At 36.8% G+C, this 12,745-nt stretch overlaps 1 protein-coding gene across 1 annotated transcript; it reads right to left on the reverse strand.

Annotated features, from left to right (window-relative positions):
- Nucleotides 1-880: 880 nt before the first annotated feature.
- Nucleotides 881-12,712, reverse strand: morn5 (MORN repeat containing 5). The gene is made up of 5 exons (XM_005810012.3): nucleotides 12,513-12,712; nucleotides 12,243-12,390; nucleotides 10,610-10,721; nucleotides 9,215-9,346; nucleotides 881-1,107 (listed from the first exon to the last, which is right to left on the reverse strand). The coding sequence occupies exons 1-5, from the start codon at nucleotides 12,557-12,559 to the stop codon at nucleotides 1,010-1,012; spliced, it is 537 nt and encodes a 178-aa protein (XP_005810069.1). The 5' UTR covers nucleotides 12,560-12,712; the 3' UTR covers nucleotides 881-1,009.
- Nucleotides 12,713-12,745: the final 33 nt, after the last annotated feature.

Here is a 12,745-nt window from a genome sequence, read left to right on the forward strand (position 1 = left end):
ATAGTTAAATTAGTCTTGAGTGAAATTAAAGCATCTATTTAGATACACAAAATCTAATTGTTTATTGGATCAACTTCTATGGGTTTTTGTGTGCTGATGGCTCTGTGCATGTTTAGTTCTTTGGGTGAAGGATGATTGTCTCACATTATTACTGGACACCTTGTTTTTGTTCCTGTTACTGATGGGCAGAAAGCAGGAAAACGGCATCCAAAACTGAATTAGAAATGTATTTTTGGGGCGTGCTGTGGTGGCGTAGGGGATAGCGCGACCCACGTTTGGAGGCATTGCGTCCTCAAGGCGGCCGTCGCGGGTTCGATTCCCAGACCTGGCGACATTTGCCACATGTCTTCCCCCTTTCCTGTCAGCCTGCTTTCATATAAGGGACACTAGAGCCCACCAAAGACCCCCTAGAGGGGAGAAAAGAAATGTAATTTTAAATTATTATTAAAAGATAGCTGTGTGACTGACTTGTCAAAATTATGTAAACAAGTGCTACCTGCTTATGATTGCATAGCAACAAAACTGACTAATAATTCTGCTAATATCTGACGTTTTTATTGATCGTCTTAATTAAAGTTTATAACCATTTTATCCTAACTTCTAACTGCATTTTTAGAGAATAAAAGTATGGAATGAATCTTTTAGAAAATGAATTTTGGCTTTAGTGCTTGCTTAGGCCTTGAAGAGTTTGTTCAATAGGAGCAAATAATGAATTTCAGTTGCTGCAACAACTGAAGTGTTTAACTTTAAGTGAACTGATTTCATAGGCATAAAGGTACATTAGTACTGAAACACACAATCCTGCAGGTGGAAAGAGCCTTAGTGTTGAGAAGGAAAGAGAGCATTTTGCTGATTAAAAAAACATCTCAAAGAAAAAACGTCGATTACAATTCTATTCATTTATTCAGCTATGTCTTGAGTACAATAAAGAAAGAGGGAAAACCCCACAGCTCAGTTTATGTGAAACAGCACAATTTTAAACACTATTAAGACAATCTTGCTGTTCTCCTCAGATCTGCTTGCAAGAGGTTTGTAGAGGAATATCAGTTAAAGGCACGTCCCAAGCCCTGCGACATGTGCTCACTATCCACTCATGTTCATTGTCATCTGTGGAAAGGGTTAGATGGAAATAAATTCTTATTAATATCAGAAACAAACAATAGTAAAAGCTATTACTTGTTGCAATAAAATATTTTTCATAATAACCCTTTTCAGGAGCAAATCTATTTTTTCAGCTGTTTTATAACATTCTGTATATTTGAGTACAAAAAAAAAATCAATGATGAACTTGCTTAAATAGTATCTTATCATTTTTGAATTCCACAAATACTGAAACAAAACAATTCTGGAATTGGCTTTTGGAGTGTTGTGGAGGGTAGTTACACAACTTTTGGGGCATCTGGACTAATTTACATCAGTTCAAGTTCAAAATCTGTAACTCGTGGGCATTAAAATAAGCAATGGGATATTCTAGAGTAGACCAATTTAAACACAGTTTGTAAACTTTAGTACATGGTTATTTTCTTTACTAAAATGTAATAAAAATATCATATTTAGTGGTTTCCTTAGCATTGTAGAAAATAACACTGGTTTAGTTCATCCTGAATTGTTGTTTATAAACCAAACATGTAGTGAAATGGCCTTTAATTTTTTAGGTAATGTGTCTTTTGTTTTTGGATCAAAAACCTACTTCTGCATGACAAAATATTCAAATCAGATTGTGATGAGGCAAATTAAATATAAGGATCGCCAATATCACAAAAATCAATGTGAAAATCCCCACGCACTGATTAAGCACTACCAGATTTTTGTCTTTCAGAAAATGAAAGGGAAAAAAAATACATTTTTCCACTCATTTTTTTTTTCTGAAAGCAAATTCCAGACATCTCCTGGTTTTTGAAGACAATCAACAATCGTAATAAACAAAACAAAGCAACAAAAATGAACCGTCTTCTTATTCCGGCATAAAGGGTAAGAAGAGGCTGAGCGCATTTTGTTGAGCTCATTTTAAGTGTAACAATCAGTAGCTTGCATATTTAAACTGCAGGTCGTTTTTTGCGCTAGACTGCAGAACTGAAGTGTCATTCAAATCTTGGATACATTTGTCAAAGCAAGATAAGCCTAACAATTAGAGGAAAATAACTTCTTAGTGCCACTTCAGACACCAACAAATAATAACCCACCAAAAATGGACGCCAATCTTTTTTTTTTATATAAACCAAACGACCGCCAGAGGAGCCGATAATAAACCAGTTTCTCCTTGTTAGACGCTGAAACGAGAAGCTAATTGCAGGGGAAGTGAGCTTTTTCTGGAGCGCGCGCAGCTGCACGCACTTGAGCCGCTCGCGGGCCTCACCCCGAGGGTCCACGAAGCGCGCGGGGCCCCTATTGTAGACGCAGAGGTGCAGGTCTGCGGCTCGCGCGCTGATTGTGTGTAATTGGCAGTGGTGGGCGTGGTCGCCACCAGCCACTTCAAGGGCATAACAGCCCGGCTCTCCTTTCTACCTGCGCCGATCGCGAGGGCAATTGGACCCTCTATCGGCCACGCGACAGCTGCCACAGCAAACATTTGCGCCGTCTTTGTGACTTAGTTGAAAATGGGACAGGTAATTACTGACGGCAATATCCGTGTTTCCATGAGACTGACCTCAATTAGTCACAGCCCCGAGGCTTAATGATGATTAGATTGAGACATTTTTATATTTGCTGTAATTCTGCCCTCTTCAGATTGTATAGCAGCGTTTATCTGAGGATTAAAGTCACATGTAATTGGCAGCTTAAGTTAAATGAGGGCACAGGTGGCTGGTATATTTTAGGCTTTGCAGGCACTGTATTAATGCATAACATTTCCAGTCCATGAACTTAAAAATATTCAGATTTTAGCTAGCTAAAATCACACATTTTATATTCAGGGCTATGGTACATTTTATATTTCCAATTTTTTTTATGTCCCAATTTTTAAATAACAAGCATTATGTACCAAATGCTTAGCCAGTGGTTGGAATCAGCCAATTTTTATTTTAATTGACTCTGATTGGTGATTTGAGCATACTAAATGATCTTATTTTTCCCCTTAATCTATTTAATATATCAAAACTGAGAACTCCCACCTTTTTCAGCTCAAGTGTCAGCCAACAGCATGAACTTTTATGCACTATATAACAATCATTAGGCAAGTAAATCATACCGGGTCAACTTGGAAATTGACAGATCAGAACCACAACCCCCCCCCCAGAAAACCCACACATCAAAAATAGAGAGGAAACATTTGATTGATGCATCTCTAATATAAATATAAATAGTTTTTCATATTAATCCAGACCTTAAAAATAAAATACACGTCTTAAAGTGTATTTAAGAAGCTGAATGGGAAGTATACTCCCATTCAGCAGTTTTTGTTGTGGATACCGATCTGGACTGACAACAAACATGGATGATCTTCATACAAGGCACACAGGAGTGAGTGTGGAAGCGATAATGGCACCTTGTTAAAGTCTGTTTATCTTAACCCTCAAAACATACTCTGAGGGAAAAGTGTTTCCTTCCAGCCTGATCGCTGTGATTTAACACTTGCACATGTACACAAAGAGTTACACCCACTCTGGCTCAATAAAAAAAAAATCAGTTTTCTTCATTTGTGGTAATTTGCATAAGATATAATGGGGTTCTGCGGGACATTAAAGTGAAACTGAGGCAGAAATAGGAGCATTTCGACTGCTCCTGTGATAGTTACCAGAGGCTGAGTTTAAGATCATTATGTGCTATTATCCTGTATGCACAGTTTGTAGAGGCACTACAGTGAAATCACACAATATAAAAACGCCAAAACAAACCTTCAAATATGCTCACATAAGTCAAGCGTCTCCCAGAAACTGTCAGAAAATCAGCTTGTGGCTTTCATATCAGATTAAAACTAAAAAAAAAACTAAAAAAAACCCCGACATTAATTCATCAGTCAAAGATCAGGGGATTAAGCTATAATTCAAATTTTAGGGTGAAAGCCTGAAAGATGTTTGAAAAGGGAGAATTTCCAAAGAATTTTCAGTTCCACTCCCCAGAGCCCAGGCTGATTTTATCTGTCTGTGAAACACCTCGACTGGACGGGGACAAAGGGAGCAGGCCACGGTTCGGTCACTGGAGGTGTTTTCCTTGGCAGTGGAATGTTTTCTGTCCACAGTTTCAGATGGAAGCAGTCATTCCAGCAACAGGAAAGTAAGACCAAATCATATGGCAACACGCGGGCCATTCTGCTAAGCGGGTATACAGTAAAAAGTATCCGGGAGGGTGTTTGTTTTGAAAATAACTCAACGTGTTCAATCAGATGATGCTGGAGGTTTGATTGTGCAGATGTGAACTTTGTGTCTTTTCTCAATCTTTTTAATTACACAAATCGCTCATATTACACCTCCAAAGTTAAGCAACAATTCTAATCAGCAGCAACAAATTTAAATACAATTAAATGTCCATAGAAGTCTCCTTGAAATAAAATAAAACCGACATTTTAAATTAATTTGAAATATTCATTTTGTTCACTGTGTGAGTTGTGTTCCAGATTTAGATAATGTATATATTCTTCATACATGCTTTAGATTTTTATTGTCTGTGTATTTCTGGATGCATTTTTTTAAAAAAATAAAAATGCCTAAATTGTTAACATTGAGGCTAATCAGGTTAGGGAAATTTGATTGAAGGGGGCTGAAACCAAAATGACGATTCCTGTGGCAATGAAAACTTGTAGGTCTGACCATGCAGGACTCTTTAGTCAGCAGATCCTTTTGCTGCTGTTGCTCATACATGCATCTCCTCATCTGTCCTGACTCTCAGCTCTTACAAGTACTAATGCTATTTTGAATCATTGTGGCTGTTATTCTCCACCTCCCTGCCTTTACGGCAGGAATTCATTACGCGGCCATGCTTCCCGCTGGGTTGTACGTGTTTCCCTCGTTATGCTGCCTCCTCTCCCCAATCGACCCTGTTATGTTAAATGGATGTTTTGGCTACTTTCATATCTGTGCCATTTTTTTCTTCTTCCGTTTTCAAAACCAATGGACACATTTTTCATTTGGTGTCTAAATCGTATTTTAAGAATAAAAATACATACAGTATTGGAAGAAACGCCTTTAGGTTCACCAAGACACTCTGCTGAAAATAAGGACACACAAGACTGAGATATATGTTTTAACTTACTTCTTAAGCCCAGTGAATCATTTGTGTCCACTCACTACTACAATTTCCTGTAGATTTTCACATTCTTGTCCTGCAAGATGCTATGCAAAAATTGCTTCAGAGATCCTCCAAAAGAATCTGTAACCACTTGGGAGATATTAGCCACAGATCCTATTGTTTTGCAGCTTGGCACCTTTCCAGAACGGCTTGTTTATCCATGTTAATATTAGCAACCAAGGAGGTCAGTAATTTAAATATGCTCATGCTTCCTAGTTACATCTGTCCAAGCTAACAGAGTAGAATGCAGGTAAAAAGAACTTTATCTATGCAACATTTTTTAATGTTTGTCTTCACTGGCAGAGTTTTCCATCGCCTCACATCCACAGCTGCATGGGGATCTCCTTCCTCTTTCTTGCCACAGTAAGCGCCCCCACTGGGAGGGCGGGTCTTCCCTGTGTCCCATCATCTTTGCAGTCCTCATCCTGGGCGGAAGCCGCTGGGCAATAAATTCAGTCTTCACACCCACCCTGACAAATATGCCTTCACCTCCCAGGGTTGAAAAATAAATTCTTACAGGATACAGAAGCATTCCTTTCAAGAGTTGTATATCAAGACAAAAGGGAAAGAATACATAGGCATAAATAGTATTTGTCATCAGCTGCCACATATAGAGCACATCCCTCGGAGGGCACGAACACGACCACGGCCGAAAACAGGCAGACATCAATTCCACAGTTCCTGTTTTTCCTCTATATCTATTTAAATCAAGAGTGAGTATTGTTCAAAGGTACTCTGTTCCTCATGTCTTCAGTCTTTGGTACACATTTTTTCCCATATTGTCTTTCTGTTGCCCTTTCCCCCCTTATCTCATTTTTCTGTTCGTCACTGCCAGAGTTAAAATAGCAAAGAAGAACTTGCATCAGGAAGAAATATAAAAAAGCACATTTTTGCAATCTTAAGCATCTGATATTGATCTAGATTTTATCTTCTGCCTTTACATGTATGAAAATGAGATCTGAGTGCTTGTGGAACTTCTGTTTTACATTGCAAATAGCTAATCCGAATACAAACCCTGCATAAAAAATCATTTAGGCGAGTCACTCATACGTTCCTTTCAGGATTTCTATCTGAATACCTATTTTCGTTATTCTGGGCAAACAGCCAGTAAATCTCAAATGCAGGATCAATCTGATAGAGATGATAATCCTGACATTTTGGTTAATCTTTGCCATACTTGAAAATGAGATATAATATTTTCAGTCTTTAAATGCTTGGTGCTGTTCGACAAAGATCCAGTTAAGAAACATAAAAGCCACAAAAGGCAATGCAAGTTTTCATATTCACTGTACTTTTTCAAATTGTGCCCCATTACAATCAAAAACTTCAATGTTTTTTTTAAATGGGATGTTATGTGATAGACAAACACAAACATAACTGTGAAGTGGAGAAAAAAAATAATTTTCACAATTTTGATGAATAAAAATCTGGCAGAATCAGTCCCCTTAATAAGATGCCCCTAAATTAAATATGGTACAACCAATTGCTGATTTTCTGATGTAATGCCAGTATAAATATGGTTGTTCTTTGAGGGTTCAGGTCAAGAATAAGGTTTTGAAAAACCTTTAAGTAGGCTTAGGTTAGAAAACTATATCCTAAGCTTTCAATAGCTCATACAGTGTCCATCTTCAAAAAGTATGGCACACATGTTGACCAACCAAGTCATGGCTGTTTACTAAAGCTGGCAAGTCAGGGAAGGAAATTGCTTAACAGAGAAGCAACTTGAAGGCTCATAGTACTCTGGAAGAACTGCAGAGGTCCAAAGCTGAAGTGGATGAATGTGTGTACAGAACAACTATTACATTGACATGAGCAGAACTTTAGTTTTATTTGTCATATTTGGTGTTATAGACTGTATACAATTTGTTCTTTAATTCAGATTTTCCTGTGTGATTATCCTGATCAGTTATTTATTTTGCGTTTAGTAATTTCTAGTCATTTTTCTCAATATTCTTTCATTATCTACCTAAATGGACCCCAATTATGATCCTCAGAGCTCACTGCCAAACAGGTTTTAAATGTCTCCCTATTCTGATATACGTGCTTCAAAAACTTTATTGCAGAGGTATTGGACAGAAGACAACGGCCCAGAACAAATGGTTCTGTGGACCCTGAGGACCAGGATTGGGGACCAGTGCTTTTCCTTCCATGCCTTTTCTCAAATGCTCCTCAGTGGCTGGGGTTTTGCTTTTCCTTCATGTTTCCCTCCTGTGCCAAGTAAGTTTGTTGCTTTCTGGATCAAAGTGCTGAAATGATTAGTCTTCCCAGACAATTCCTCAGCATCTCCTGTAAGGTCCTGAGGTGAGCAACGCTATCATTTTCTGTCACAACAAGTCTAGGAGACTTGATGAACAGAGGATGACGGAATTAGAGAATATCTCTCTGGGCACCTGACAGACTGCATTTACGGTACTTCAAATTCTGGGCATTGATTCAGTCATGAAATGTGCATCCAATGTTTCTTTTAGGACAAAAAAAATGCCTGTAAAAGGATACCTGTCAGATGACATTACTCAGAAATTTCAAATCAGATAATGCAGGGTCTCATTTAACTTCACTCCATAGGTTCATAGTGAACGTTCCTAGACCAAGGAAACTTTTAGAATATAGGCAAAGAAAAATGTTCTACTCAAACCACATTTATGAAACAACTGTAGCTTTAGTTAGGCATAAAATCTACTTATCAGGAAATGTTGTCTGTGTTGCCACCTCTTATTCAATATTCTTTATCTAATCCTATTGGTTGTTCCCTTTAGAACCAGAACTACACAGCTGGACCTCTCTCTCCAAGCTTTCATCTTGGTTTATACGCTCAGGTCTTTCAGGCAACACCTGCTCTTCTACCGCCACTATTTAGAAGTGAAATATTTTAATTTGAATATTAATTTTTTACTTTTTATGTAAAATTATGTTGAAAAGATAATATAATCGAACATCTGAAGTCTTTTATTTATTCCACTTTTTAGGATTGAATTAACTGAATTGACTTTAAATTCCATTTGCATCCTTCACATATCAATACAATTTAGAAAAGAGACATTACTTTTTCCATCATCTATATCAGCTTTTCCTTTGCAGGATTGTGGACAGTGGAGGATATTTAGGGTACACCTTCGCCTGGTCGCCAGACCATCACAGCGTAACATAGAAACATGCATACACACGCCCACTCACTACCGAAGACAACTCAGGCAGATTAATTAACCTAACACAGATGTTTTTGGACTGAGGAAGCTGGAAGCTCACAGAGAACCCACACATGCACAAAGCGAACATGTCAACTCCATGCAGAAAGATCACGGACTAAAATCTGAACCCAAAACCTTTTTGTTTCAAGGCAACAGTCCCTCCCACCAACTGCTCCACCCAACATTTTTTTCCAGACAACTGGAAAATGAATAAAGGACTATGCTCTAAAGAGTCCTGCAAAGCCATATTGATCCTACTTTAGAAGGATTCTTTGTTTTACACAAATAAAGAACTGAAACATGTTCAAGTTAAAACATAGGAGTTGAATGAACAGTAACACTCTTACTGTTGTAATAATGTTTCTTTACTAGGTCACTTAGTAAAAAGATTTAACATTCACCGGTATATCAGTGAAAGATGCTTCTCCGAACAAAAAAAGTCTGTGTACATAATTTGAAATGGAAATTTGTGTTTGCTCTTGACTTTCATCTTTCTAATTTACTTTGGCACCACAGCCCTCCATGCTTGGATGTTTCTCACTCAGACCGAGCCAATTTGGCAAAAGGTTAGTGGAAGAAAAATGCATAAACTGAAAGACGTGAGCTCAGTTTACTTTAAAGTAAGTAAAAGTGCAGTTACACAACAACTATAGGGTCTTTTGTTCACAACAGCACGCAATCCACTGTTATATGTGACTGCATTATAATAGTGAAGACATCAATTCGTGAGGATTGTCTTTGAGAAGGCTACAAAAGTGGTTAAATAACATATTTTTTCTTCATGAACCACATGTTTGTTTTACCTGCATTTCTGAGGAATTCGCCAGAGTAGGTAGTGATGACTCTGATTTTTGGGTCATAGAAACCATCTGCACAATCGTAGCAGCCATCAGGGATAAGTGGTGGTGGGTGTACATTTGTCAGCTGAGTTTCTCCTGTGTAAACAGAAAGCTTGGCATTAGAGCGTTAAAGATTTTTTTCTTTTCTTTTTCCATAATCATAATGTTAACTTGAAGGGCAAAATAATATTTGATGCTATTGCACAAAACCAAGGTGACTCCTGGTTGATTACTCAGTTTTTTCTAATGTGTCCCACCTGATTCCTTTTCCATGTACTAGATGGAAAAGTCTCCAACTTTTAAAACAGTTATTGTTAATAACAAAAACAGATGGTGGAATACCCTACAAATAATAGGAGGGTCACTCCATCAAAGACTGCAAGTAGATTGCCCAAAAAATTGCAAATAATGTTTTTTCATTGGTCAAACACAGATGATTTTGAGTTTTTCTCATCTGAAATAACAAGTATAGTTAAACTATTCCCTAAAAATCAAAGGCTGACAATGAATATTTGGACACTTAGACAGCTATTTCTTGCAAACAGAAACTGTAAATCGCAGATGTATGGTTTTTGAGGCATGTACATGTAAAGTTACAAAGTAAATTGAAGCAGTTTTGTTATTGCAACATCACAATAAATTCTAGAGTACATGCCAGTAGTATATTTGGTCTTTGATGCCCAGAACAGATATTTTTGTGGCTGAGATGCTAAAGCTCACAAAAAGTTGTGGGGACATAGCTATGAAGGAGAAAAAAAAGAAGAAATGAGCTGGAAAAATAATGTTGTCTTGTTGTGCAACTCTAACAAATAGTTTTCACAGTTTACAGCTAAAGTATTCATTCTTTTCCATCAAGATCATATTAAGTGGTATTTGGTACTTCCCAGTCCTGGCCTTGCAAGCGCTATTAAAGCATCTGGACTTAGTGAAACAAAAAATAATAAAAATGTGGCACACCCATTCCCAAAAATTGGAAAACAATTCAACTCAAAAGCCAAAATTTCAATCTAATCTCCTATTTATATGACCAAAATGATGTACTGTGTATGGTTTTAAAAATCTAAATGAAAATATTTCAGCTTTTTATATGTAGTCTATCACTCTTTAAAATCAAAAGTAGTATTTGAATACATTTTTATTGCCTATTTTCTCTGTTTGTTTTGTAATTTCTTGGATTTTTTTTTTTTTGCTAATTTTGATTCAAGCCTTTAAACCTGCCAATTATCTTGCTGTCACATTACTATTCTTTCACTTTGCTACTATGTGAATTATTTTGTTTTTAAACTAAATGATGTGTGCGTTTGGAAGAAAACTGAACAGAGAAAAAATGGAATCAGCGCAAATATAATAAATTCCAACCTGGTGGTATGAATCCATAGCATCTTTCAGTATAGAAACGTCTGTCATAACCATCACAGTAGTCCCAGTTCTTGTTCCGGTACACCAGACCATCAGGGAAGATAAATGTCCCCTTAGGAAAGAAAACATCAAAAACATGAATCAGAATTTTGTCCCTCAATAATAGTATCGGTGTTGCTATTTCACCTCTTTTGATAAAATGCACAGAGTTTTGGTATAACTGTATGCTTTCTTTTAGAGTTGAAAACAAACAAGAAGTAAATTGAAAGATGAAAGGCAGAAACAAACCTATACCAGTCAAGATAATGCTCAGTGTTGTTGAGCATTTCCCATGTGAATACTTCTTTCACAGAAAATAGTTACAGCACAAACAGTTGCATATGAGGTCTAGGGGGTTATCCTGCATACCTCAGACATAGTTACTGAAGAGATAAGTAGATGCTGAGGTTTTCAAATGACATTCCCCAGCACTTAAAGCGCCACAAAAGAATTTATATTTCCCCCTATTGTCTTTAGATTGAGGCAGGCCTCTCTGAGATGGATATCTCAAACCTTTTCTGTGCAAAACCAACAATGTAAGCAGAATAATAATTGTCTCATGTTTTGCAAAAGTATTAAACACAAACTTAACTGTATCTTAATTGAATTTTGTGTGATAGACCAACACCAGGGAAGTGAAAATTATTTTTTTTTTTTGCCAAAACCAAATCTGAAAAGGGTGTAGTGCAGAATTTGTTCTTAGAAGATGCCTTAAACAATCAAACTGTGATGCAATTACAGCTACAACTATTTTAGGGCACTTTCAGTTTTGCAAAAAAAAAAAACAACCTAAAGAAAATTAATGTTAAGTTTCAACTGATCAGAGCACATCTCTATACATGTTTGCCGTGTCTCCTATATCGTTTGAGGAAAATTGTTGTTGGGGCAAGGCTTTTGGTCAGTATTGGGATTTTTTTTCTCGCAACTCTTTCATAAAGGTCAGATATGCAGACTGAATAATAGCTTTTTCCAATTGAGCTGTGAGCTTCAATGCATAGGGATATAACATGACAGAATGTGAAAAAGATCAAGGGTACAAAGCCACAATAGTTCATGCTTTGGAAACACTGAATCAACTAGTACTTTTTATAATCTCAAATAGAGAAAATAGCTAATATTTCAAATTTTAAGTATTGAATTAAAATACTAAATGAGATTACACATAAAGAAAAAATAAGACCCTTGTGAATGTAAATCTTAGTACTGCATCAGCTAATCTAAAGACTCTTTGCAAAGAGCCAGGTTCTCAGGCTGACACTGAATGCAGGTGGAAGGTAACATGAGCCAGGATTTACCATGGATCAGAGCTGCCAACATTTAAAATGGAGCACAACTGCAGCAATGATAAAAAAAAATGGAATGATCGCTTTACTTGCAAAGCTCATGAAAGATCATATCAGAGCAGGGAAGAACAAAGCATGATACTTGGAAATAATGGGAGCAACATAATTACCCCAACAATAATGGTGAGTGATTGCTAAAAGGGAACAGATGTAGCATTAAGTATAACCAATGCGAAACACAGTCATGTAATTGAATGGATGCAATCCAAAATTAAAGCAAGAAACACACACAAACTCACAAAGAAACTCACGTCTATAGCTATGCCTTCCTCCCAGGTGGCTTTATATTGACTTCCATTTGTAAAGTACAGCACGCCTTTGCCATGAAACTTCCCGTCTTTTATCTCTCCCACATACTTAGTATCCGTGGGAAAGGTGTATTCTCCATCACCTTCCATCCTATGGTAAAAAATAAATAAATAAAAAGATAAATATTAAATACATGATCAACTTCTTCTCGACTGATAACTTACTATGGCCCAATATTAATGCAATTTAGCTTTTTTTAAATATATACTTACCTTCCATTTTTTATTTTTCCTTTGTATCTGTTTCCAATCAGCTCCATTGCTTAAACTGTTTTGTGTCTTCTGGAAACACCAAAAATACAGAAAAAGACTAAGTGAAAACAAAACAATTTTTTTTTTATTTAGAACAATAAAAATGCCATGAAAAAAAAGTTACTAGCGGTAATTTTCGCATGTACTCAAACACAACTACGAAGAAAAGAGATTAAGATAGGGTAATGTTTGTG

This window comes from Xiphophorus maculatus, chromosome 8 (genome assembly GCF_002775205.1).
Source record: "Xiphophorus maculatus strain JP 163 A chromosome 8, X_maculatus-5.0-male, whole genome shotgun sequence".
Classification (NCBI taxonomy): Eukaryota; Metazoa; Chordata; class Actinopteri; order Cyprinodontiformes; family Poeciliidae; genus Xiphophorus; species Xiphophorus maculatus.

Coding starts and splice junctions, on each gene's coding strand:
- morn5 (XM_005810012.3), bottom strand. CDS start 12,559: ATGGAGCTGATTGGAAACAGATACAAAGGAAAAATAAAAAATGGAAG. Junction 12,391..12,512: donor GGAAAAATAAAAAATGGAAG/GTAAGTATATAT, acceptor TTTTTACCATAG/GATGGAAGGTGATGGAGAAT. Junction 1,108..9,214: donor CGAATTCCTCAGAAATGCAG/GTAAAACAAACA, acceptor CCCTTTCCACAG/ATGACAATGAACATGAGTGG.